Raw genomic sequence first — 25,217 nt, 5'->3', positions numbered from 1 at the left:
ATCGACTCATCCATCTAAATAAAACGTGATTGGACCACGTCCTAAAATACGAGCGATTAAATCTCCAGACAGTCCTAGGAGAAATGAGTACCCTATCTTTTTGGTTATGCTTTTTAAGCACAGACACCAGGTGGAGTGGGGTGAGGGAGAACAGTCTTGGGCACAAATTGGAGAGAGGTGGTACCTCCCCAGAGAGAACAATTCCAGAAGTCTACACCCTAGGGCAGTTCAGTGCACGTCAGTGCCGAAGGAGAGAGTTTGTCAGGCAAGACCAAGGACACAAGTCCTCCCTGCTCTTTCTCAGGAACTGCCCACACACGAAGACACAACGCTGACTGCGTGCGCTACAAGTTGCGCAAGGCTCGTGCCTCACGTGCCCTGCAGCATGGTCTCCATCGTGCATCCCCGGTGATCAGCACGGTGACCTTTTTCCCCACCTCTGTGGCTTCCTGTGCCAGGCACATCTCAGTGATCTTTGGCTGCAACCCATGCACAGGATCACACGGTGCCGTGTGATTGTCAGGATTAACCTTCAGGAGCCTATCTATCAAAAAAAAGACTTTTCAGGTAGCATGTATTCCAGGCAAGACCTAACAACATAGCCCCTTCAGCTGTTACTTGTCCTGGTATGTGGGGTCTCCCAGGCTGGGATATAGGAAACTCAAAATGTTTGGAATTAATTATGTACTCTTCAAACTGCAACTGTGCTTACAAAAGTGACGCCGAAGGTATGGAAATGCTGTTTGCATGAAGGCACATAGAACTCATCTATATAAAGTGTTCTGGAAATTGTCTTCCCTGCTTCCCCTACGACGTCCTGCGGCTTGGTCTTGCCGTTTCCTTCTCACAATGGCGCAGCTGGACTAGTTACCAAAAAACCAAAACAAAACAGAACAAAAAACCACCACAAAAACCCAAAAAGAAACAGACGGAAGGCATTCCTTTTGGGCATGAGGACTACGGACCTGCCCAGATGGGTAAGTAAGCACTCTCAGCCCTTTGTGTGAGCACATCCACGCCCACAGTGCAGAGTGTTTGTTTTGGACTGGTTGCCCAGTAATAGAAGATACTCTCTTTATAAAATAAACGGTAGAAATGCTCGTTAAAAAACTACAATGGAACAGAGCAGCATAATGCTTCCAGCTTGCTGTGACACACATGCCGAGGAAGGTTAACTCTGACTTTAGGTGACACAGAAGACCACTGTTCAGGGAAGGTGGTGGGGCTTGGCCACGATGTGAGCATGGCAGGCTCATCCTTATGGAGACCAGCAGCACGACGTGACCTTACATTTTTCCTTCCAAAGCCAGCTCATCACCTGAAAGCTGGGTGACGCTGTCCCTCCTAACTCCTGAGGTTGAGGGAGATGCTGGTGCTTGCTGCTTCCCACAGGAAAACAGCCTGTGCCAGGCTAATGGACCTCATAGCACAATCCAGCACCCTCCTGGTTGCTCATCCCCTCTACTGTCATGGACTCAGAGTCTGCTCAGTGAGTATCTGTGGGGCAGATGATCTTTAATAACTCAGTAGGGCAGAGGAGAGTACACCAGCAACAACCATGGACAGAAATCCCGAGAAGTAGGGTGCCATATGCTGCTATCTGGGCTTTTTTTGCCTAATGTTTGCTGTTGGCAACAAATAAGAGCCAACGTGGCTTTCTTTTCACTCCGCTAACACAACCTGCTTGGGAACCTGACTTCTTCCCATTTCCTGGCTCTCTGTACCCTTACTGACCAACCCGACAGCCCTGCCAATACAGACGTCCTGAAGGAAGGAGAGAAATACAGATTCTGCTGTTTGAGTAGTGCTGGGGTATTTTCCCCTCAGGGGGTGCTCCAATAATATTTTATACATGGAGAGAGCATATAAGACATCTCTATAAATAAGAATAAGGCAGTGGAAGATGGGAGAAAGAGGATAAAAGCAGAGGGGTACATGTTTGAAATGCCTGAAGTTAAAGGCAGGGAGGGGGGGAGGGGGGGGAGAAATTAAGAGAATCAGCAGGGTGATTTTTAAAAATGCTTGGGTATAGTTAACCAGAAGATATGAGCAATGCTGAAAAACAGGAAGTAGATAAATATATACAAGGATGAATAAGTACAAAGTGCTGACCTTTGCTGTGGGCAACTATTGAGCCCTAAACAGGCAAAGTGCACTCAGAAAATCCATCTGAATGAAAACAGAAAGTATATCCCAAAAGTTATTAACAGAATGGAGTATATATGCTATCATGCAAGGTATAAACACACAAAAAAAAAACAAACCACCAACCCTGAACAGAAATGTAACAGCAGAAAATAATATTATCTGCAAGTACTCAACCAGTATGGTTGTGTAATTATCAGAAACAGAGGTCAGCTGAAATAAAACGAGGCTATAAGGAAATCACAAGAGAGTACAGAGCAATGTAAGAAGAAATATTGTTTGAAAAATCTTTGACAACAGAGAACTTAGAGGAATAAAGAGCAACTCCGGGATAAGCATTTGTATCCATCACCAAAGGAAGAAGCTATCACATCTCAAGGCATGGCACCAAAGAGGCATTGGAGGAGTCATGGAAGTGTAATTCCAAAGATCCACCACATTTGGGTGACAACAAAATTAGGTCTTTGGTGAATTATCAAATCCATTTGTTATTGCTAAAAATCTGCTACTGCAATCAAAAATGTGAGAATAAAAAGATAAAATGTATTTAAACTTTCAAAAGAGCTTCTAAATAGAAACTTTCTAAGGAGACTACTGAAGTCATGCTACCCATATGGGGAAAAGATAAAAGCTCTCAGTGGATCAAAAATTTGTGAGAGACAGAACATTAAAAAAGAAGAAAGTAGTAAGCGGTTAGCCATTTCCAATGAAGAAGAGCACCCCACAGACCACTATGAAGATCAGTATCTGGCAAATACACTGAAAAGCAGGGAAGGTTTTGCACAGAACTATGTTGCTTTGCACTTTTAACTGCATGGAGAACTATGGGAAAAAAACTAAGGAAACTAAGCAACATAATGACTAATTAATTACACTACAGCTAAATGTAATGCATTAAGAGGAGCAGTACAAGATAGATTTTCCCCCAAAGGTGGCTATAAAATCATTAAACCTCTTCCTCGAAGACTCATTCTGCATGTGGGCTCGGTCCTACATCAAGTAATTCTCATAACAAATGAAAGATTTGTGACTCACAACCCAACATGGGAAGCAATTGGATTTATCCAAACAAATGTGTCAGGGGACTTTTGTCAGGGGTTTTAGAAGGATTAATGCAAATATTTTCCATAGCCATTTTTAAACCAAGAAAACAATAATCACATACATGAAGTTACCAAACAAACAAAAATTGAAAGGAAAGCATTTTCTTCCTGACAAATATTTAAAGTAACTTTGAAGTGGGAATGTTCATTTTTTCAATGGAATTTCAAAGTTCCATCCTTCTATCAAACTAGATTACAGGGAATAACATCAGAGTAACCAAATCACTTCTCTTGTTATAAATGTGTGTTTGTGTGTGTGTTTGTGAAACTGGGGTGTTAATACTGAGTTTTACTACCACTTTTCCAGAACAACTTTTCCAGGAGGGCACACAAAATTAGATGCACAATTACCCACATACAGAAAACTGCAATTTCAGAGACACTTTTCAGGTTTCAATGTCTAGACTTAGCTTAAATGGCTGCAAATTACAGGTCAAGTCCAGTGGATTAGGACCCAGCCCATAAAGCTGATTAGTGTCCAAACAAAAGAGTCTAACTGTATCTGTAAATCCATGTCACTTGGAGTCTATTAAAACCCAATTGATCAGTAGCACTGAAGCATTTATATGTTTTAAACAACAGCTATTTTCCTAGGGCTAATAGAAGAAAAGCAAACCAACTGAATTGCTTGGGCAGGGCTGGCTTCACACGCTTTGCAAACTGAAAGAGAGCGCAAATGCAGGTAAACAACTGCATCATGTTATCCAGACCGCACTCTGCACGGGATGGTGAAAATGGGGAAGAAGAATAAGGATGAAAAGATGCAGTCCTTTAACTCCTCCTTTTCTCCCAGGAAATAAGCTTTCAGTTGAAGAGATCTGGGTTATACTAATGACAAATAGAAACGATAAGACATATTTTCCAACTTGGAAATAAACACCCAGGCAGTACATCAGCTCAGTAACGTTCTCCTATTCCAGAAAGTATATATTTAAGACTAAAGAAATCTCACATGCAAAACTAAGACCCAAACAGTAAATATCTACTCATTTTGTTTTACCTTTGTCTCTGTTCTTCTCCTTTCCTAATGAGTCCAGTTTCTTTCTTAATGATTTCTTCCTCTTTTGTCCATCTGTAAGAGGAAAAAAGAAAAAAAAAAAAAAAAAAAGGAAGTGAAGTGAAAGAATGCTGAACAAACTGCTGCACAAGCTGTAGGAACACAGAGGGAGATGGCCATGGCACTTGGAGCCACGAAAGGTGTGGGGTACATTTCACAAAGGCTAGGGACTGTCACAGTCCTTCAGCCCTAAGGAGCGCTGCTTTCTTCACCCAAATGCCAAGGTTGCACTGGGGAACCAAAATGTATCCCACTGCATGCTGCTGTGCATATCTAGAAGACTTAACAATGGAGATTTGTTGCTGGATGCTCTTGATAGCAAGGTACCATAAACCTAAAGGTACTGGTTAGCCCTCACCCATGGTCACAAGACTGTGATTCAGGTGTAGAGCTGAAGGCAGTATCTGAAGAGGGAGGATGACTAACCTCCAGGATAAATTCTGCATACCAGTCATACCAGTTGGGTGATAGCTGACCACCTTCACATGACCCATGTGATCTGAACTCACACTGGGAGCTTGCAGTTTGGTACAGCATGTACAGATTGGTTCAAGTGGATTAGAGTCTCAGAGAAATTATTGTTCTGACACCCAAGAATTGGGTGTTCTATCATCCAAGTTTTCACTAAGGTATTAAGGACCAAAGACTTTAAGCAACAGTGTAGGCAGGTTCGTTCTTGAAACAATTATGTGAAAAGATTGGCTATCGTAATTTCCTTCAGCAGCATCTTTTATAATGAAAAGTCAACAAAAATGCATTTTATTTATAAGGTCTCAACAAATACCAGGGATTAAGACATGGGCCTGCTTTAACTTGTACCTTTTGAATTTTTTAAGTTCCAAAGCAATACAAAGGGTCTAACACAGGGACTAATACTAACACTAACATAGGCACCACTCTAACTACAGGTCAATAAACACGTACCTTTGCCTTACTGGTTTTGTAACATGGCAAAAACTCAAAAATGAACACACCGTATCCGTATCTCACTTTTATGGTAAGAAGGTCACCAAATAAATTGCCTCAACACGATTTTCTAGTTATGTAAGACAGTGTCTTAAGCGGTCTTTTACAACACGGAGCGTACCACAGAGGAGTGCAGTGGATCTCTGGATGAACTCTCATCTTTGCAATTCGAGCCCACAAGAGAACACAAGCCATTTTATCATAGTTTTCCCTCAACTCATGGTGCAAGCCATGCCCAGAACATTACTCAACAGACAACTGGACAAATTCTGACTTTTTCATAGCCAGTTAATATCCTTTTACTTTAAAATTGACATTTCATTTACCTTACGTAACTGTGGTTTGATCAACTCCACTTGCATACTTGCGCTCTGCATTTATTTACAGCATATTTGTTCCCAGCACTCACTTAACTATGATACTCAGTTCCTGTCTCTTGAGGTAGATTGTCATTCTCTGGTTATGTTAATTCCCTTTTTCCGCACCTGCTCCGGTGAGAATTCATCTCTTTGAAATCAGGCTGACTAGAATGGATAAAGTATTCCGGATAAGAGTTCGGCAATATAATGGTGGTAATTCATTGCCTGATATGGTCTATGATTAGATTTTCCTCTTTTGTAGCCCCATGACAGGTTCATAACTCAAAGTCATACTTTGATTGATTAATACGCCCAGTCTTTTCACACCTTCTGACATTTCCAGTAGATAAGACCAAGTTTATTACAGAAATTCTTCTTTCACCTCTTGGCAATATGAATAGTCAGTAGCCTGCTTACATAGACCTGTCAGTACTGCTTGTTTTTATAAGGTTCCCTACTACCATTATGTTCTGGTTTTATATATATAAAATTACTTTCAAATTATTTTTCATGTTATAAATTCAAATTCCTGCTTCACAGTAGCCTTCTGATAAATGACTTATATTTCTTTGGAGTCTTAGAGCCTCTATTCTCCAAAGACCCATTTATTGATATTCTGACATTCCACTGAAGTCTACTGAGATATAAAAATGAGAACAAAAGTCAAAAATGGATGTAAAAATACAGTGGTTTGCTATTATAATTACACAACGGCAACTTCTGGAGTGTTTTAGTGCTGCATAGTCAAATACAACAGAAATACAGAAAAAATGAAAACAGTGAACACAGGAACAAATGGCACTCATCCACATGGAAAACAGGTTAACGACTTCTAGGGCCAAACTATCAATGCTTTCTCACGAACCTTGTTCTTAATGGGTGATTCTTTCAACTCCAACAGTGAAGTAATTCCTCAGTAAATGACAGGCTGAGACAACATTTGCGCATTTGTCTCTGCAAACCTTGAATTTTGGATACAAGTGATGCTCAGGCCCAGAGGAATGTAAGAAGGAGAAAGCAGTTCTGGAGATGGACGAATGAGAAAATACAGAAAAGAGTCCACTCTGCACTCCTGAGCAAAGAAAGAGATTGCAGAGCAACAGAGGAGAGACACTTACCTTGGGCAAATGGGTGCAGTTCCACTGAAGGCAGCGGAGCTACGACCATTTACATTTACAGTTTACCCCATGGCAGGAGAACAAGAATTACATATGAAAATAATAGAGAGGAATCTCAGTGAAAAGTTAAAGCTTAGGAGATCTGACAGGAGGTCAGTTCCAGTTCTCCTCCTCCCCCAGAAAAAGACATGATTAATTACAATCTATATTCTGGAAAAACAAATATGTTTTGAAATGATTGTTGATTTAGGTTACATCAGGCATGAGCACTGCTAAAATATTCATAATGTGCATAAGGACTTGTGCAACTCTAGCAGTTTTACATCTTAAATGAAGCCAATTCACAATAATAATGCTTAGTACATATTATCTGCAGTGTGTTTTGAGAATATAATTAGTATCTAAAGCATTCTTGGGAAACAGGCAAAGCATTATTACCCATGCATAATACCTACTGTACATTTTAAAATTAATTAGCAAATATTTATGCAAAATAGTATTATATCAGCCCAAAGTGCTATTAAATATAGCCTGCTAGTCTCATTTGTGCTTTGGAAATGTTTAAACCACAAAGCGATAAATGCTGTTGGACTTTGATCCAGCCTTTAACGTATACAATTATCACTTAATATCTTCTTTCTATAGATCAACGATGAACTGCTCCAACAGATTCCACTCAAAAATATTAGCAATACAAGAGAAGTACTCAAAAGACAACTGTCAAAGTGAAGGAAGCTGCATTTTTTTTCCTTATTAACCCATTCTGTTTTTCTGAAGAACATCTGCCCAGGCAGCTGTGCAGATCAGTTGTTTCAGAAATGAACTTGGTTTGTTCAATGCTTATTAATTTATGTGTTTGCTGCATTTTTCACTGCAATGCATACGTCGCTCTCTGGGCATCTATATACTAAGACTAGCATGATGAATATTTAAAAGAGCAAGAGTCTAGAATCAAACTCCTGAGTGCATATTAAATTGTTACGTGACCTGCTTTTCCAAAGTGGTGAGCACTTCCATGTTCAGTTAATGCCAAAAAGACTTTTCTATTTGAAAAATTAGTCATCTTATTAGGACTCTGTCAATGAACAAAGCCTGCAGAATACAAAAGTATTTGCACTGATACACCCATTTTGGACAAGAATTGAGGAGTTTGACCTCTGAGATTATTATTTTTGAAGTTTTGGTTTAAGGTTGAAATTCATCTACAGTGTCATCACTAACACTATTTAACTAGGAGTTACACTCTCAAACCCCAGATTTTATATAGCCCATTTCAGGGCCTAAGCTTCACTCTAAGTGAGACCAGGGTTCTACAAACTAGGCAATAAGAAGCCATTTTCACTCTGAGGATACACAAATTTCAGCTCTAAAAGTTAAAAAAGGGAAAGAAAGAGAACTTTGTATTTTTTTATATGACAGATTGCTCTGTTGCTTTGCACAAGACCACCTACCAACACCACATATGATTCAAAGAGAGAGTGCAGGCCAAATACTGTTACTATGATTTACTTCCAGTACTGCTTTACTCATCTTAAAGTTACGGAAATCAACACATCTGTTTGGTAGGTACAGGTGTTGCTCAGCATAACCAAAAGCATCACAAATGAGGTATAGGGAATTTGTTCAAGAAGATACAGTTAGTGGCACACCTGGAGTTAACATTCAGGAACTCTTGGCCACCAGTTTCATATTATATCACTTAATAGCCACTATACTGTGAAGCCCTAATTAATTTTTTTTTTCATAATTAATATATGTAGCAAAAAGTACAACGGCACCTGAGCTTTCCAAGTAATTTTTATGACACAAATTATTATAGTATTGGATTTCAGATGATGGTAAGTACCCTGGCAATAAGCTTAAAGTGAACCTGTAACGAAAATATGATTCTTCAGCACCTTCTTTCCTTATCCATGAGCTTGTGGATTATCTATACGAATGGATATTCCTTTTATGTTACTTACATGCAAGGACACTCTTTTTTTATTGATCAAAACCATAATTTATAAACTTATGTAGAGACTTTAAAGTAATTTAACTTAGTGGGCTTTTGACAAAAGAGACCTGTTGCTTACGGGGTTACTAAGTAAAGAGAACTCCCCTCCCCATCTATTAGCAACTTCCCTTGTTTAGGAGAATTGTCTTTCCTGTCCATTTAGGGAAGAAAATTTGGCATGTTCTACAATTAAGGGTTATTTTCACACAATATAAAGATAGAAGTTATGTGAGAGATGAATATCATACCCATAGCTCATTTATCAAAACAGAAATGGGTAAAAAAGTTGATATTGTGAGATTTCTAAAATACTTTTTCATAGTAGTTATAATCATGGCCATTTTCCCTTTATAGGCATTAGTAATTGGATCTAATTGCATTTAAAGAAAAAAAAAATAAAAATAGAATGTATTTTCTAAAAGTGTAATCCATTCTGTCTTGAAAATTACCACCAATGGCACCACAAAGCACTAAGTTTGACCTCTCTGGAGGACTTCTCAGCTCACTTCACTCATCGAGAGCGACTCATTTCCCAAGTGCCAGCCTCCCGCGCTTAGCTTGCAAGCCGAACGTCAAGCTACAGTCTCTCTTGCCTGTGCGGTACTGCAAGTAATAGAGACGCTGCAATCAGAAAAACCTGCTGAATTCTGTTGACAGAGCACAACAAAGACGAGACTGCGCTTCGTCCATTGGCAGTTGCTCTGTGTTTGTGGTTGCAATCGCTTCTTCGGGTCACTATACAAAGCAAATTTGCTGCTGAATGGACACTTGGAGCTGCTCTGCTGAAGAAGAGGGTGCTGGTTTTACTTAGCTCTTTCTGCGATTATAAATGTCCATCTTGAAATATTTATTTAAATTAACTTGTTGTTGGAATGCCCTGTCCCCACACGGTAACTTCCAAAGCGCCGCCAGCTGCAGCACAGATGGAAGGTAAACAAGCAGTATCAATGACAGAACCAGGAGCTACAGATTTTGGCACATAAGGCGATATGAAAAGGGAAGGGCTGAGCCCACACATATTTCCCATTGCTCTCTTTCTCCCTTTAACCTGTCCTTGACAGTACACACACACATGGAGATCTCCCTCAGCGATGAAGATTATTACACTGCTTCAGAAGCCTTGGACTATCTCCCTGTTTCTCACACTGCTTCTCCTTATGGCCTACGTTGCTCTCTTTATTTCCCTTTGACTTAAATCGGCACACCTTTGTGCTTGTCAGCCTGCAGCCGATGGAAGAAAAGCTGTATTTGTTCAAGTGCCTCCCACAGCTGCAGCCGTGACCAGGCAGCAGCCCGTTCACCTGTGCTCACCTCAGCCGACGGAGCTGGACCCAGGCTGCCCGCCACAGGCACCACAAACACCCCCGGAGGCAGCTGTCCTCTTCCCTGCTGCTTTCTCTGATGCAGCAAACAAGCTTCAGCATTCCCCTCTCCAGGAGGCTCCCGCTGAATGCGTTTACGGCAGAAGAAACAGCATGAAAAGGGCAGAGCTGAAGTCAAAGCCTGTTCTTCAGGAGAGGGGCTGCAGCTTCCCCCGGGCTGCGCACAGGCGGGACCGGAGCCGGAGCGCAGCAACCCCCTGTGCAGGGGCGCTGCCTTAGCCCAAACCCTTCTCAGGGCGACGGTGAGAAACTGGGTGAGGCGTGGGGAAAGCCGACTGCGCGGGAAACGATCTTCTCAGCAATACACAGCGTATACAATACCGCCACTTGAGAAAAGTGAAAACCCCCAACCATCAGACAAAAGTGTGCTTTTTATTCTCCTCCTCCTCCTCCTCCCACCAGACTCTGTGGTAATCTGCGGTGAGTGCATCTCCTGACACAGGCTTCAATCCCTTCGGGCTAAAGCATTAGGATGAGAGGAAACGGCCTCAAGCTGCGCCAGGGGAGGTTTAGGAAAAACTTCTTCACCGAGAGGGTGGTCAAGCACTGGAACAGGCTGCTCAGGGAAGTGGTTGTCTCCCCATCCCTGGAGGTATTTAAAGAATGGATAGATGTGGTGCTCGAGGACATGGTACAGATGGACTTGGCAGTGTTAGGTTAACGGTTGGACTCGATGATCTTAAGGGTCTTTTCCAACCATGACGATTGATTCTATGATTACTGATTGTCAAAATGAAACACAGGAGAATTACAAAGTCCAAGTGTGCAGGTTTAAGTGATGCAGCTGCTGGAAGTTTAAATCCTGCGTTACACACAATCTCTTTACTGTGGAACAGTAAGAATTTGGTCATACTGGTACATGAATTAAATTATTTATCTAGGAAGTATTCATAAGTTGCCATGGAACCTGTCTAGCAGGCAAAATGGCTGGAAACCTCACCTGCTTCAAAAGAAAGCTGCATCCCTACAGGCACCTGAGTTTTATTAATCAAATAACACTTTACGATAACCTTTTGTGATTCTGATACAAAACAAAACAAAAAAAAAAAACAAAACAAAAAAAACCCCAAAACCCTCCTCCATAATTTGTTTGCCAGGTATTAATAGATTTTTGAAGCTGCAACATCTGTTCTGAAGGCAAAGGTGATATACCAATTTACACCAGCTGAGCACATTATCAGTAGACTGTCCTGTCTTTTAGGAAAACACATCTAAAAAGTGTAGTTCCAAACTAGAATCAAATCTGTTAGAGTGAAAAATGCACCATTTCTATTGAACCCTATTCTCAAGGTCTATTTCTATCAGAAAGAGTCATGTCCCAGCTTGCTGAACAAAAAGTGTTATGTGTTGGAAAACAGCAGGATACAGATATAGACTGTAACGAGACAGGGATGAACTCCTCTTCACCAAAAAAAAAAAAAAAAAAGCTTACTTTGGACAATGCTCTAATTCAGATAGCAAATACTACTCAATTCCTGCGGATAGGGAATCCTAAGAAAACATGACATTTCAGCTCCACTTGCCTACACCTTCCCTAGTGTATATAAGGTTTTAAATAGTCTCCAAGTATGTACATTGGAAGAAAATAACTACTTTGGTATTTTCAAATATGTTCTTCCATGATTCTCTGTTGTGAGGGACTTAGGCTAACTGGTGGGCAAATGCAGGAGCAATGTACTCTAAGGGTGAGAGCCAAACTTCAGTACGTAGGGGATACAGGATTCAGACAGGATTCAGGCTCTGGAGCGAGGTCAGGGCTGCAGAAGCCACAACCAGAGGGAGGGGGCTGTCAGCACAGCCCACCCCTGCGAGGAGAAGAGCTGGGCAGGAGCCGCCTTCCAGTCCTGTCCCAGGTCACCTCACTCCCGCCGCGCAGGACGCTGCGGGTCTAACAGACCAGCGTGAGCGGAGCTGCACCAAAAGCAACCCTCAAGAGAATACAAAGAGGATGCCCTGCCTTCAGTTTGTGCATGCTGTGTATAAATATCCTTAAAAGATCAGAATTTGTAATTATTTCAGAATTCTTCAAACCACAACACCAAAACCAAGAATAAAGTTCCCTATCTTTCCTTTTAATTTGATCTTTTTTTTAATGTATTCTTTAATCCTTTCACATTTGGACTCTTGACTAGAGATAATTGTGTTTGAAAAGCTGAAAAAAAAATCTTTCCAGCTATTTTGGCATTACTGGAGTGAACAAATATATAGTTTTACATAATTTAAATACTTTTTTACTTACCAATACATTTAAAATGGCTGTATTACATGAACTCTGAGGAACAAGATATTCAGTGAGTTCTACAGAGGAAATGAAAAATCAGAACAGTAAACTATAATTGTTTTGGAGCTTATTGGTATTTGCTAAACTTTAGCTGGACCTTAGGAAACCAACTCATTTTGACATGAAAATAAACAGTTGCTCAAACCTTTTTTTATGCTAGGGTGAGGGAAACTGTTGCTGCTGCTGCCATATATAGAAGGGACGATGGAAATAACTTACTCAAACAAGCATGCAAAGCTACCTGGAAGCCTTTAGAGGATTACAAAGGAAGGGCCAAATGCCCTTGTATGCCCTTCTATGGCTGTCACTGGTGAGTAGCAAAAAGCAGCTACATCCCTGGAAAGGGAGAACGGATAAAGACGCAGGATGCCAGGTCTGACTTCCCTGAGCATAGATGGAGTCAGATTCTCAACTAATACAAAGCTCTTCTTGCTTCAGTGCCTACATTAGCTCAGGACTTGCTGTGTCATGAGAAGTTCCAAATCATAGTACTCTAATAAAATAAAATTGGAAAAAAAACAACCAACCAGAGAGTGGGCCAAAGGGTAACTTGCTACACATTTTTCTCTGGGAAGGTCTTTTGCTGGAGCTCATGCCTTGTGTCAGTATTGGAAGTAAAAAATGTCTCCAGGTATGCTGAAATTAGAGGGGACCACTCCTTCTATACTTCAGGGCAATATCTGCTACATTGAGACTGATGACAGGATTCATGAAACAGTAATGTGAAGTAGCACACGCAAGACAAAATATGTAGAGACACTGTATTTTTTCATGTTATCAGGGACTTTGCTGCTGCCCTTTTCTCTGTATGGAAGGCACTCAGAAACCATGATGATGGGCAGAAATTTAAAACCTTTGAGAAGGACTGAACAACATCCCCTGCTCGGCGTGTAAAACAGGTCAAAAACCATCCACACTACTACATCAAAACAACTACAGTAAAAGGAAATACTTTAGATGTACTAAAAAAACAAAAACAAAAACACCCAAAACAAAAAAAAACAAACCCCAAACAAACAACAAGCAGGAGCCTTGATGCTGTAGTTTGAGATAGGAAAAATACAAATAACAGCTCTAAAACTGCCTTCAGTCCACTGGGGGAAGGGGAAAATTGGCTGTCTCCTGGCATCAGTTACCTCAATAAAAAGTCATTTTATAATATGGAGGGGGGAGAGTAGTACGATGCTGTTCTTAGTCAGTGACTCTTGATTTCATACAAAGGAGAATTACCTTTAATCCGCACAGTCTGGGGTGGGCTAGGGCCAGACCAGACATTAAATTGCTGGCATTTAGCTGGCATTGAACTTTTCGTGTATTGATAAGTTGGCTTGCACACCTGTACTGGCAGGTGAAGCAGCAATCAAGTTTCTTTACATCTCCCTTACAGGTTTTCCCCAGGTTGCTCTCGGCATGAGCATGGGTTGAGCTCTTCAAATGAAGAGGAAATTCACGCAATTCTCTGGAATTCAGGGCACCCGCTGGTGGTCACAGAGGTGGTTTGGGGCATCCAGGTCCTCACTGTCTTCTGACCATCGCTTTGCTGTTATGAACCCTTCATACAAGTCTTTCCTTGGACTCTCACATTAAAGAAGCAGCTATGCAAGAAAATAAAATGGCCTTCATAATTTGCTCCCTCCAGGACTAATTGAACTAGTCCACAACATTCCTGCTCAGAGCCTTGGTGAAGAAATGAAATGAGAGAGGAGTCTCGAGTGCAAGGAAGCGAAATCACAGTGCAGAAGGTCTCTCACTGGACAGGTTGGTGGCCCCAATAAATGAGATGCTATCCCTTTGAAAAAATGACTAATGGATCTTCTTTGTAATAATGTTTCATTGCAATAATTATCTGTCCTCTGTATCGTCAATCATCTAGTTTACATACTTTTTTATTAATAAACAGGAACAGGTGTTGAAAATGTAAACCACACAGATAAAAGGCATGATGAGCTCTGCAGAGAACACTTGGGTCGACTTTTTGCACAAAAATAGAGTCACACAGACATTCATCTCATCTATTTTTAAAAACCTTCAACAGGAGATTAGGTCTCCATTAAATCTCAAGGTAGCCTTTTCAGTGTAAAAGCCTAATACAAAGATATATATATATATATAGTACTGCAGCTCTGATAAAATAAATCTATCTGTAGTCACCTTATCTTTCCTAATCAGCATTTAGAGGCATACCTTACACTTCTGGCACCAACCACAACAACGCCACTGAAACCATGCCTTTGAAGAGACTTTAGAAACTAACTCTTCTACCTAAGGCAAGAAGGAACCCTCATCAGAAATCCTTCCCTAATGCACTATTGAAAGGAGCAATACACATAACAGAAATAAATCTGATTTTCAACTGAGATCTTTAAAAGATGTATACTAGAAGAATACACGTTGAAGCAAAGCTCTGCCAAAGGCAAGTAGAACATGGAAATTAGTAGGCTGCAATGTCAGTATTCTTAATAAAGGTTCAAAAGCTTCTCACATGGGATATATTTATTGGTATTTATTCTTTGGCTTTGAATTGTAATAAAACACAAAATCTTAAGTCACTATAGAATCACCACACACTTAACGTGGATTTTTTGCAAAGCACAGGACAGCCTAGTTGAGTGTTCAAAAACAAAGGGCCGGTACTACATCAAGTACTGAAGAGAGATTTGGCAGAACACAATTAAGAATCCCTCTGTTACACTAGTGTTTTCACAAAGATTTAGAAAACGAACAAAAAGAATCAAATCCACCTATTTTGCAAAACACAGTGTTTTAGGGGCTCTGTATGTACATTTTGCTTCCTAACACTGGTTCGCTCAGGCTGTGTGTCTGAACTTTTCAATTCGGCCAATGGTCATGAGCAACATTTTAAAATGGAAGCTGAGATTTCCATATGGCACACTAATACAGACAAAATACTGAATGTATATATACGTACTTATAGTCAATCGCTATTCCAAGTGTACTATTAAGGAAATTACATTAGATAGGATTTTTTTTTTTATGTCTCAGAATTAATTTCTAAGCTCAGTGGGACTTTGCATCAAATGTATGCATGCAGCAGCCTCTGGATCTGGATTTATAAGAGCAGTATCCGAAACCCACAGCAGTCAACATCTACATAGCAGCTGCCCTAATAATGAAGGCTTCTGGTCACAATTTAATCTCCAGTAACTGTGTCTCATGACATTTGCATATAGAAATGCGGATTGTAATATTTCCCTATTTATCTTTGGAGTTTCAGCAAGATCTCTTCCCTTCATTGTGATACCCACTGAAAGACTCCTGCACAATGAGCTCCACAGCAAAGTGTTCCTTCAACATCCATCCCTGTCCCCGTTCCCTTCCTCTGCCTTCACAAAACACACCTACACAACAGATAGATTCTCGGAAGTTACACAAATCTTTCTTTTAAAGGTGTTGCATTATACACTAATTTTTCCATGTTCACATTAATGCTGCCATTGATTTCACCAAGAAGTCTAGCATCTTCTACCTCTGTTCTGTATTCATATAGCACTAGAGAAAATGCATGCTGCTTCCTGATCAAAGTTCCTAGTTATTTACCAAAATACAAACTAATTATTAAAAAGACAAACTTTTTTTTGTTTGTAGTGAGGTTTGTAGTAAGTAAAAACATTTGCATTTAAAACTATTAGCTTGTCTCTAACTGACAGAATAGACATGCTGAATAAAGTTTTCCTGATGTAAACAGGCATGTAAAACCTGCTATGTGACACAAGAAAATCTTGGAAATCAATTTGCTGAGCATTACATAGAGTCTTTTATAAAAAAACTGCCTCATAGCAAAATTTTAAAAAGAAACAGATCACTAAAAACTTTCTGAAGTTTTGAAGAGAATAAATTATTTCCCCTGTTCTACCGTTAGAAATATTATGTTCTTGCAAGTTTAATCTATTTCCATTTTGTTCTTGTCTCAATGGTGGCAAAAAGTCAAATTTGAAAAAAATTCACAACAAGAAATTTCTGCAAATTTCCTTATTGGAAGAAAAAAAAAAAATAAAAAAAGATTTCTTTTGGGTTGCTTATCTCCCTGCCTGGAAAAGCTTCTGTCACCTTCACTTTGACAAAATCCTGTGTAGCAGAGTGCAAGGCTGCGTGCTCTTACAACCTCCACCCTGCAGCAGCTGGGACTTCTCCTAGCTTAAAACATTAAGTCAATTTAATTTATTTTTTCCAGACTGAGACATATTGTTTTTATTTTCCCAGGAGAAAAAAAAAAAAACAAAAAAAAAACGCACGCAGAAAAATGCATGTTTCAATGGAAAATTTGAATTTGGGGTGAGGGGGAAGCTTCCATTTAAAAATCAGCAAGATACACAGTTTGCATCTCTGACCAAGTCTGACACAGCAAGCCTGATACAATATATCCAAGATTTACTAATGTAGCATAAAGGAGCAGATTTCAGCTCACGGTCTTGCTTGTCTTTAATGTAATCTTCATGAACACTGCTATATTGAAAGAAAATCCATGGACTCACAGGATCATATTAGAGACAGTATTTATATGAGAAGAATTGGCAGAGGTTGGCATTAAGAGGGGTAGTAATAAGCCTCTTTACTTAAAAGACATACTGATGCCAACTCAAAAGCACCCAGTCTGTAATCCCACAGCTCCACAAAGTATAGGCTACCGTTTACTTAGATGCTTTCCACTGTTTCAACAGCCTATAAAGTATATAACATGGTCAGTGATTAAAAACAATGAGCAGTTTGGAGCCCTCACAAAAATGCAAGTCCAGATAAAAATCATAGTCACTCTCAGTGTTAAGGAAAAAGGATAATGAAATACAATGACAAGTAATGTACGCAAAAAACATCCAAAAAACTACCCCCTGTGAAAATAAACAAGAAGCAGAGAATGCCTAACTCTGAATTCCCATTTTTATTCAGAGCTTAACTGGAACGTATTGGGGGCAAAGTGCACTAACGAACAATAAAAATTCAGAAAGCCCAACTATGTATGTTTTCTTCCATTTCAGAGATGGGGTTGTCTCGGTGCTCAGTCTGTGATCAATCGCACACTTATCCAGCCCTGCTCCTTCAAATTCACCTTTCTAAAGCAACTCATACAGGAGCCTAACGCTCCCTTCATGTAAGCAGATGCACAGCGTCACACACCTGGTGGAACCGGCTACAAAACGTGCATGCAAAAATGTACAACAGCACATCTTCAAGCAGCATAAGCAATATCTTCCCTTAAATGACTGGGACTGTATCTAAGTTTCTAAACCCAACCTTAGATCATATTCATTACAACTAATCGAATGACCTGAAAACTAGATTTGGCAGTAAAATCAAGGATTACCTTCTCTCTCCCCAAATGTCCCAGTAAGTCTAAAAAAATCAATTCCCTCAGAAAGTGGAACACTTTCTGTAATTACTGAAAGTACAGTGTATGACCTAGTTGCTGTTAACGATAAGAAATTGTGTGGATATACATTCTTGTCACAGGTGGCATCAACACAGTCAACAGTCATCTTAGTAAAGGCAGTTAATCTCTAAGACATGAGTAGCAACACAGCTGTTTTCTGGCGCTTGTTCAGAAATCCCCCCAGGTCCGTCTATAACTTTTCAAAGAAATTCAATGGAAGAATATCATATACACTTTTGAGTAGTCAACAGCACTTCCTTAATTGTTTTCCCAGACCCAACTTCAGACATCAGTTCTTCTCCTTCATCAAGAAGCCCATCTGTATTTGGCTACAGAAGAGGCAAGAGGAAGGAGGATGGAAACTCCCTGGAGGCAATTCCTAGCCCACGAGACTTAGCCCACAAGACCTACATGCTTAAGTCCTCTGCTAGCCACAACCCTTCCCCAGAGTTTGGGGGATTACGCTTGGTGTGGTAACAGCACGAGTTTTCTATTTTGCTGCACAGACACATACATGACATGCTGCTTTTTCATCCCAGGACAATGCAGGCAGCTGAATTGTTATTGCAGTAATAATGCAATTTACCTGATTATACCAAGATGCTTACTGTGCAGCAATGTTGTATGTGCAGCTAGAACATAAGAGAGTATTACCAGTGAGAAATATAACTGAGCGACTTCTGTAACTGTAAGAGATTTATTCATGTGAAAACATCAAATGTTTTCTTATTGATTATTCTTTGTTGACACTATGAAGAAAACACGTCCCGCTTGTACTGTCACAAGGGACAAAGCAATGACAAATAAGAAAATCCGTAAAACACAAAACATTGTTGATATATGCGGATTTGAATGGGGCCATTTCTATACAAAGAGGTAGATCAGAAGTCAGAAACTTGCTGTCAAGAAGATCAGAAGCAAAGATATCATTTCTATCTGAGATAGTGGCCAAATTTCTGCTTGTCATTGTACAGGTAAACAAATGCACAGGAAAACATATATTGCTCCTATGCTTCTGGCAATACTGAGATCAACAAAAGTTCCTCAGGAGTGCAGTACCAATCATGCACATCAACATCAGGAGAGGTCAAAAATCAGATGAAAAGTCAGGACTTCACCCAACCTATAAGGAATAACAAAGATAGCTGGACTCAACAGACAGTGGTTATCACACCATGTTAATGACAGCAGAGAGATCTTTCTCACAGAGGTGAGGGGGGGCTGGCTCCGTGGCACATGGCAGCCCCAGGTCACACAGTGCTGTAGGGAACTGGGCCTGAAAGATGCACAGATCCTGACTGTTCTTCCTGCATCCACATCCCTGCATTGTCCTTCCCTTCCAACACGTGAGCTTTCAAAGAAGAAATGAGAAATTAGTAACATGAGAAATCCAGGCCCAGTAGTTCAATCTGTACAATTTTCTAGGTCAAAGAAAAAAGAAGCAAACAGACAGAATTACAAACTTCTAAATATCTGCCAAGCATCCAGTTTGGCCCTTACTTTCACCGAGATGCACTGCCATTTAGCATGAGCCACTGTTTACTAGTCTTTTGTCAGCTTCCAGTCTGATGAACTTAATCACGTGCTAAATCACCCCTAAGCCAATTTCAGATAATACTTTTGAGGACTTCCATGGGATGCTCAAGCTTTCTATAACAATTCAGCTACAGCACGTCTACTTCTCTGAACACTGGTAGTACCTACATATTTTTCCCACTTCTCAGTAGATATTTCCCCAATTTTCACAACAACAAGAAGTCAGTGCTGGCGAGAACCTGAGCAGTCACAGTCTCTTCTTGAATAAAGAGAGGTAAAAACTGCAACTGTGACCCAACTCCCAAATCCTATTCAAGTCCATACTGACAGGTTCACATCATACCTTAAAACCCAGCCAGATGCTTGAGGAGTTGAATTACGGCTGGAGCCCTAATTCCTCATTTGCTCTAACTGTTAAAGCCCTGCAGTGCCTACCAGTGCTCCCAAACACAGGCTCAGTGAAGTGGTACAGGACTGTGAAAGAAAGGAGAGTTATAACCATGAGGTATTTAGGAAACTGCTCCAAACAAGCCTCATTCAATACCTCTTCTGCTCAAGAGCTACCTGGAGCCTATGAACAGAGGGGAAGAAAAGGAGCTCCTCTCCTGCTTTGATCCCGGTTTTACTTTGAAAAACCTACCTGACTTGAGTTACCACTTTTTTTGTGAAGACTTGGTGTAAAAGGCTCCTGTTTTCTCACTACTTGCATACAAAGACACACACAATTGGAAAGCAACCAAGATGTATGCACATCTAAAGTGAATTTCATCACAGGGTTTTTTTTTATCCCATTACAAAGAGAAGATTGACTTCCTGGAAACTGAGAAAAACACAGTATATTCTAAACAGCAGTTGTAAAGAAGTTTCACCAGAATCATACTGTTGTGCCATTCAGAACATCAGGCAACAAATTAAAAATCTTTCACAGAGTAATTGCGTTGGTAGAGAAACTGTAATGCTCTGCTCAGAAATGATAGCCTCTTGCAACTTAACACATTAACCTAGAGACAGCATAAACTATTCTTGCTATAGTTACTGGTGGCAGATGAGGGAGTGACATGGGAGCTGAGAAAGATGTTGATTACAGAATCTGAAAGACAGATATGAGGCAGAAAAACAAGAGAACAAGAAACAAACCTGAAGCATCTGTCATACATATAAAAATAACTCTTGATCAATTTGAATTAATTTAATTGCCTACTGCAGTGCATTTGTAGCATATTTCAAATGACACACTGGTTAAGTAAATTCTTGTGGGAGGTGGTCCCCTCTCTGTGACCACAGGATATTTAACTAAGAGATGTCAGTAATGTGCTTCATTAACTGTAATAGCTGCAGTACAGCGGAGGAGAGAGATTACATATGAGGTATTACATTCTACGCATTCCTCTAAAGTATGGGAATAGCCAGATGTGCCCTAAAAGTGCTATCTGCACTTGCTGTGACAAACGGGGCTTCTGAGCATGGGAGGACGAAAACATTATGAAGAAGCAACCAATAGTGGCATGACTGGGATTGTAAAAATACGGCAGATGGTTCTGTACTCTGACTTAATTTCCAGGCAAGCATGTTTGGCACAAATACTTGTTACCCAAGAACAATGAATTTTTACTTTCCACAATACCTGTGCCAGTAAACGTCTTTACTCAAATGCCTGCAGGAAGCAAATGCCCAGCAGGTACAAGCATGTTCTAATATCTGTCACTCACAAGTTTTGAAGAACACTCAAAGAACCACAAGCAATCCCAACTTGTAAAACTACTTTCTGTATTTTCTAATACATAGATTATCCCACTAACCTCTGCTCCTGAGTATTTTCATGCAGCATTCTCCAAAGTAGAAGCTGTACAGCACATCTTGGGTCGGAGCAATCCACAGTATCAGTACAGGCTGGGGGATGAAGGCATTGAGAGCAGCCCGGCCGAGAAGGACTTGGGGGTACTGATAGATGAAAAGCTGGACATGAGCCAGCAATGTGCTCTCACAGCCCAGAAAGGCAACCGTGTCCTGGGCTGCATCAAAAGCAGCGTGGCCAGCAGGGCGAGGGAGGTGATTCTGCCCCTCTGCTCTGCTCTGGTGAGACCCCACCTGCAGCACTGTGTCCAGCTCTGGGGTCCTCAGCACAGGAAGGACATGGACCTGTTGGAAAGGGTCCAGAGGAAGGCCACAAAAATGATCAGAGGGATGGAGCACCTCTCCTATGAGGAAAGGCTGAAAGAGCTGGGGTTGTTCAGCCTGGAGAAGAGAAGGCTGCAGGGAGACCTTATTGCAGCCTTTCAGTATTTAAAAGGGGCTTATAAGAAAGATGGAGAGGGACTTTTTAGCAGGGCTAGTAGCGATAAGACAAGGGGTAATGGTTTTAAACTAAAAGAGGGTAGATTCAGACTAGATATAAGGAAGAAATTTTTTACAATGAGGGTGGTGAAACACTGGAACGGATTGCCCAGAGAGGCGGTAGATGCCCCATCCTTGGAAACATTCAAGGCCAGGCTGGATGGGGCTCTGAGCAACCTGATCTAGTTGTTGATGTCCCTGCCCATTGCAGGGGGGTTGGACCAGATGACCTTTAAAGGTCCCTTCCATCCCAAAGCATTCTATGCTTCTATGATTCTTTCTATGCCTGGATCTCTCCAGACCTAGAGAGCTTCCCCAGCTCTACACATCACTTTTTTTCTCTCTCTCTTTTTAAGAAAGAGAAAAAGTTTAACAGCCTTCAGTCTGTTTTTAACTTGAGGCACAAATAATTGTGATGGAGTTTTATGTTATTTGTATTCCTGCATGCCCAGAGTGCCTGAGCCCGTTTCACCCTGCTATTCACACTGCTAAAACTTGAAATTCTCCATTTACAGAGTCCTGTGATTCTCCATTTACAAAGTCCAGCAAATCAGCTGGATGGCTACCTGCACCCTCTTACCGTACATTTTCATTCCACACCATTCAAGAGTGATGGGACCATGAGGTGGACTTCAGAAGAGTCTCTGTAAAGGGCCTAAACTGTAGTAATTTAAGAATATAGTAGATTCTTATTCTCCTGCCAAAGTGCCGGCACAGATTTAACGTGGTGGAGTGACAGAATGATTATTATTTACACATATTGCGGTACGCCAAAATTGGTGCCACATTTAGAAACAGGATGGACAGTTAAATACTAGATGCACCTTAATTCTAGCTACTACCTTCACTTCCTCAACAGATGATACTACAACATTTTAAACGCACTTGCACTGGCTGTGCATTCACCCTGCGTACCTTAGAACACAGAAAAATTCATGATCTAGTCATTCAGAGCAAGTATGCAGATATGAAATAATATGCCTCTTATCAGTAATCTCACTGGCAAATCTAATCTGAATAGCAGAACTGAATAGCTAATTTAGTTCTCATCTAAACTGAAGCAAAAGACACATGAAATGATGGGGCCAGCCATCTTGGGGTTCCCAAGTTTGTGAAGTGACTTTCATTTTAAGATGCTTCACCAGAGTTTGTATTATTCTTATTTAGTTTTTATGCATGAAATTATACTTTTCAGACTCAATAAATCTAAGATTAATTACACATTATATATTTACCCACGTATATATATGCTGTGAAGATAAAAACTGTTCTTGTGTGTGATCTGAACCTGAAAGAGTCAACAGTTCCTAGTCTGAAAGCCCTGGCAGCACTGTGCCAAGTTGGCTGTGACTCCAAAGCATCTTGCAGAAGAAGCGTGGGTTGACTGGGAAGAGACCCTGGCTTTCCCAGATGGTTGGTCTTTCATGGCAGCCCCAGGAGGAAACAGCAAGAACAACACAAAACCAATATTCACTCTCCAAAGCTCCAAGTTTCTGAATATGAATATGTATACTCTATTGTCTTGGATGGTATTGCCTCCATGTATGCATATTCATCTCCCACTGGAACTGCCAGTGGCAGTTCAGACTGCCATAAAATATTGTAGTGCCTTTAGTCATCCAGTTCCTCATATGAATGTCCTGTAAAATTATTTTCATACTGATGGAGCATTTTTTGAGGGACCAGGGGAGCTGTGGTGGGGCTTGGAGAAGTTGATTTTATCCATCTCATTACAAACTGATGCCCTGCTGTAAGTGGTAAGTTGGACTTCGTTGTTTTTGGCAGGAGTTCTCTGCAGATCCTAAAAAGCTGTTGAATACCCAAGCTGATGTCTTTCACATTTGTTCTTCTCCACACCATTTTCATTGACTAGCCAACTTTTTTCTGCTTAACTTTGATTCATTCAAAAACTGGTCCTGTGGCATCACTCTGTATGTGCTGCCACACAGTACCTCTCCTGATAGCCAAAGGTGAGAATTCAGTGGCCCCTTGTTATCCCTTAAATAAGTACACAACAATTGGAAAGAAACAACAGGAAGGCCAGATTTGCAGATGGTTGTATCATAGCACAACAGCTGTCTTTGCTAGGCTTGTTCTCCAGCCTACAGGAAACAATGGAAACTTTCACATTATTTTTAGTGAGGTTTAGATCTCTTCCACAGTAACCTAAGTACAAGTCTACTACATGAGGGTATCCTGCATCAGGATTCTGATAGCTGACCTTCTCCTTTTCAATCGATCTCCTGTTCTTTAGGAGTTCAATGTTTTATGCTGAAAATTAACGTGTTTTCTAGGAAATAATCACCACTGTCTTTAGGAAAACTTGGGTAGGATTCATCTTATTTGATGCAGATGTCTTCACTGTCTGTCTGACTAGTGATGCTTCTCTTCCTCCAGAGCCAATACAATAGAGAGTGAAAAAGCCACTTTATGGTACGATCTATCTGACCTACATAGATGTATACTTCTGGATGTCAGGAAGTGTAAGAAAAGCCTTTTCCTCTCAACTGAGTATCAAGAGATCCTAGCATGAATAGGTCTGAATTAGATTATCTACCCTGTTGACATCTGTCTTTGATCAGATGATCCCACCCCAGGTGGCCTGAGTTGGACACAGTAGACAAATATTACTAGCCATTTTTACGCAGTTACTATGCTTAAGCAAAAATGAAATAGAAGACTGACTGTGGAATAAACAATCTAGTGTTTTCTCCCTTTTATTGCTGTGATATGAAGTCAACGGCTTAGCAATCTAAACAGAGATGGTTTGTCAAGCCCTTACCTTTGGGGATAGTAATCTGACAGCCCAGGTCACAGTCCTGCTGCAGCTGATAAAAAGCCACTTCCTGCAGCCGAGCACGCTCCAGCTCCGAGAGGCTTTGAACGGGAACTGACTTCAGCCGAACGCTGCGCCCTGACATGCTGTTCCAAGTGAAATCACCCTACAGGAAATCAAATGGAAAAATATGAAGCACCATATGGTATGCACAGTTTAATAAACAGAACCGTCTCTTTTACTGCTAGGAAAAACAACACAGGTCCTCTTTTCTAAAAGGCCATTTTCTTGGACATCTCTAGCCTTTCAAATATCTTTGTTTTCCTAAGAGCAGCATTCCTTAAAAGGAGTACAGACATGCAAAACAAAAAGTCAATTCTGTCTGAAACCATTTAACCAAGTATTGTTGCAAAAACATTAGGATTCCAGTAACCAAAAGCATAAAGCAGGGAAAAAAAACCAACAAACCCTTGCCTGCTTTTCCCAGTTTGCTTTCTTTGTACAGTACTCAGTTGTCACTTCATTCCTTTCCCCGCAGTCAGTCAGAGATGCAGACCTCCACAGGTACACGGACAACACGCATCTTATCTCCCTCAACTTGCTAATCCCTCTCCACCAGACTGTTCAGAGAGTGCACAGGCAGAGCACCTTCTCTTTTCTGACACATCCCATCCCCTCCTTATGACGATATTGTGTTTAGACCAAGATCAACTAAAGGACAAGCTGTTTCACATTTTTGAAAAGCCATAATAACAACGTATGTGTTAAAATTTATACA

The 25,217-nt window shown here is 40.6% G+C and overlaps 1 protein-coding gene across 6 annotated transcripts in view; it reads right to left on the bottom strand.

Moving 5' to 3' along the window:
- ARHGAP6 (Rho GTPase activating protein 6) overlaps positions 1 to 25,217 on the bottom strand; it is a 334,845-nt gene that overhangs the window by 38,557 nt on the left and 271,071 nt on the right. For all 6 annotated transcript variants that reach the window (XM_087758599.1, XM_087758602.1, XM_087758600.1 and 3 more), the window contains 2 exons: positions 24,446 to 24,605; positions 4,249 to 4,320 (listed from right to left, as the gene is read on the bottom strand). In XM_087758599.1, coding sequence (XP_087614725.1) covers positions 4,249 to 4,320; positions 24,446 to 24,605 — 232 coding nt within the window. The remainder of the gene's footprint in view (positions 1 to 4,248; positions 4,321 to 24,445; positions 24,606 to 25,217) is intronic.

This window comes from Nipponia nippon, unplaced genomic scaffold (genome assembly GCF_047370975.1).
Source record: "Nipponia nippon isolate SJK-2023a ecotype South Korea unplaced genomic scaffold, ASM4737097v1 scaffold_2, whole genome shotgun sequence".
NCBI lineage: Eukaryota > Metazoa > Chordata > Aves > Pelecaniformes > Threskiornithidae > Nipponia > Nipponia nippon.
Note: the sequence above shows the minus strand (reverse complement) of the source record. Positions and strands in the feature narration are given on the sequence as shown.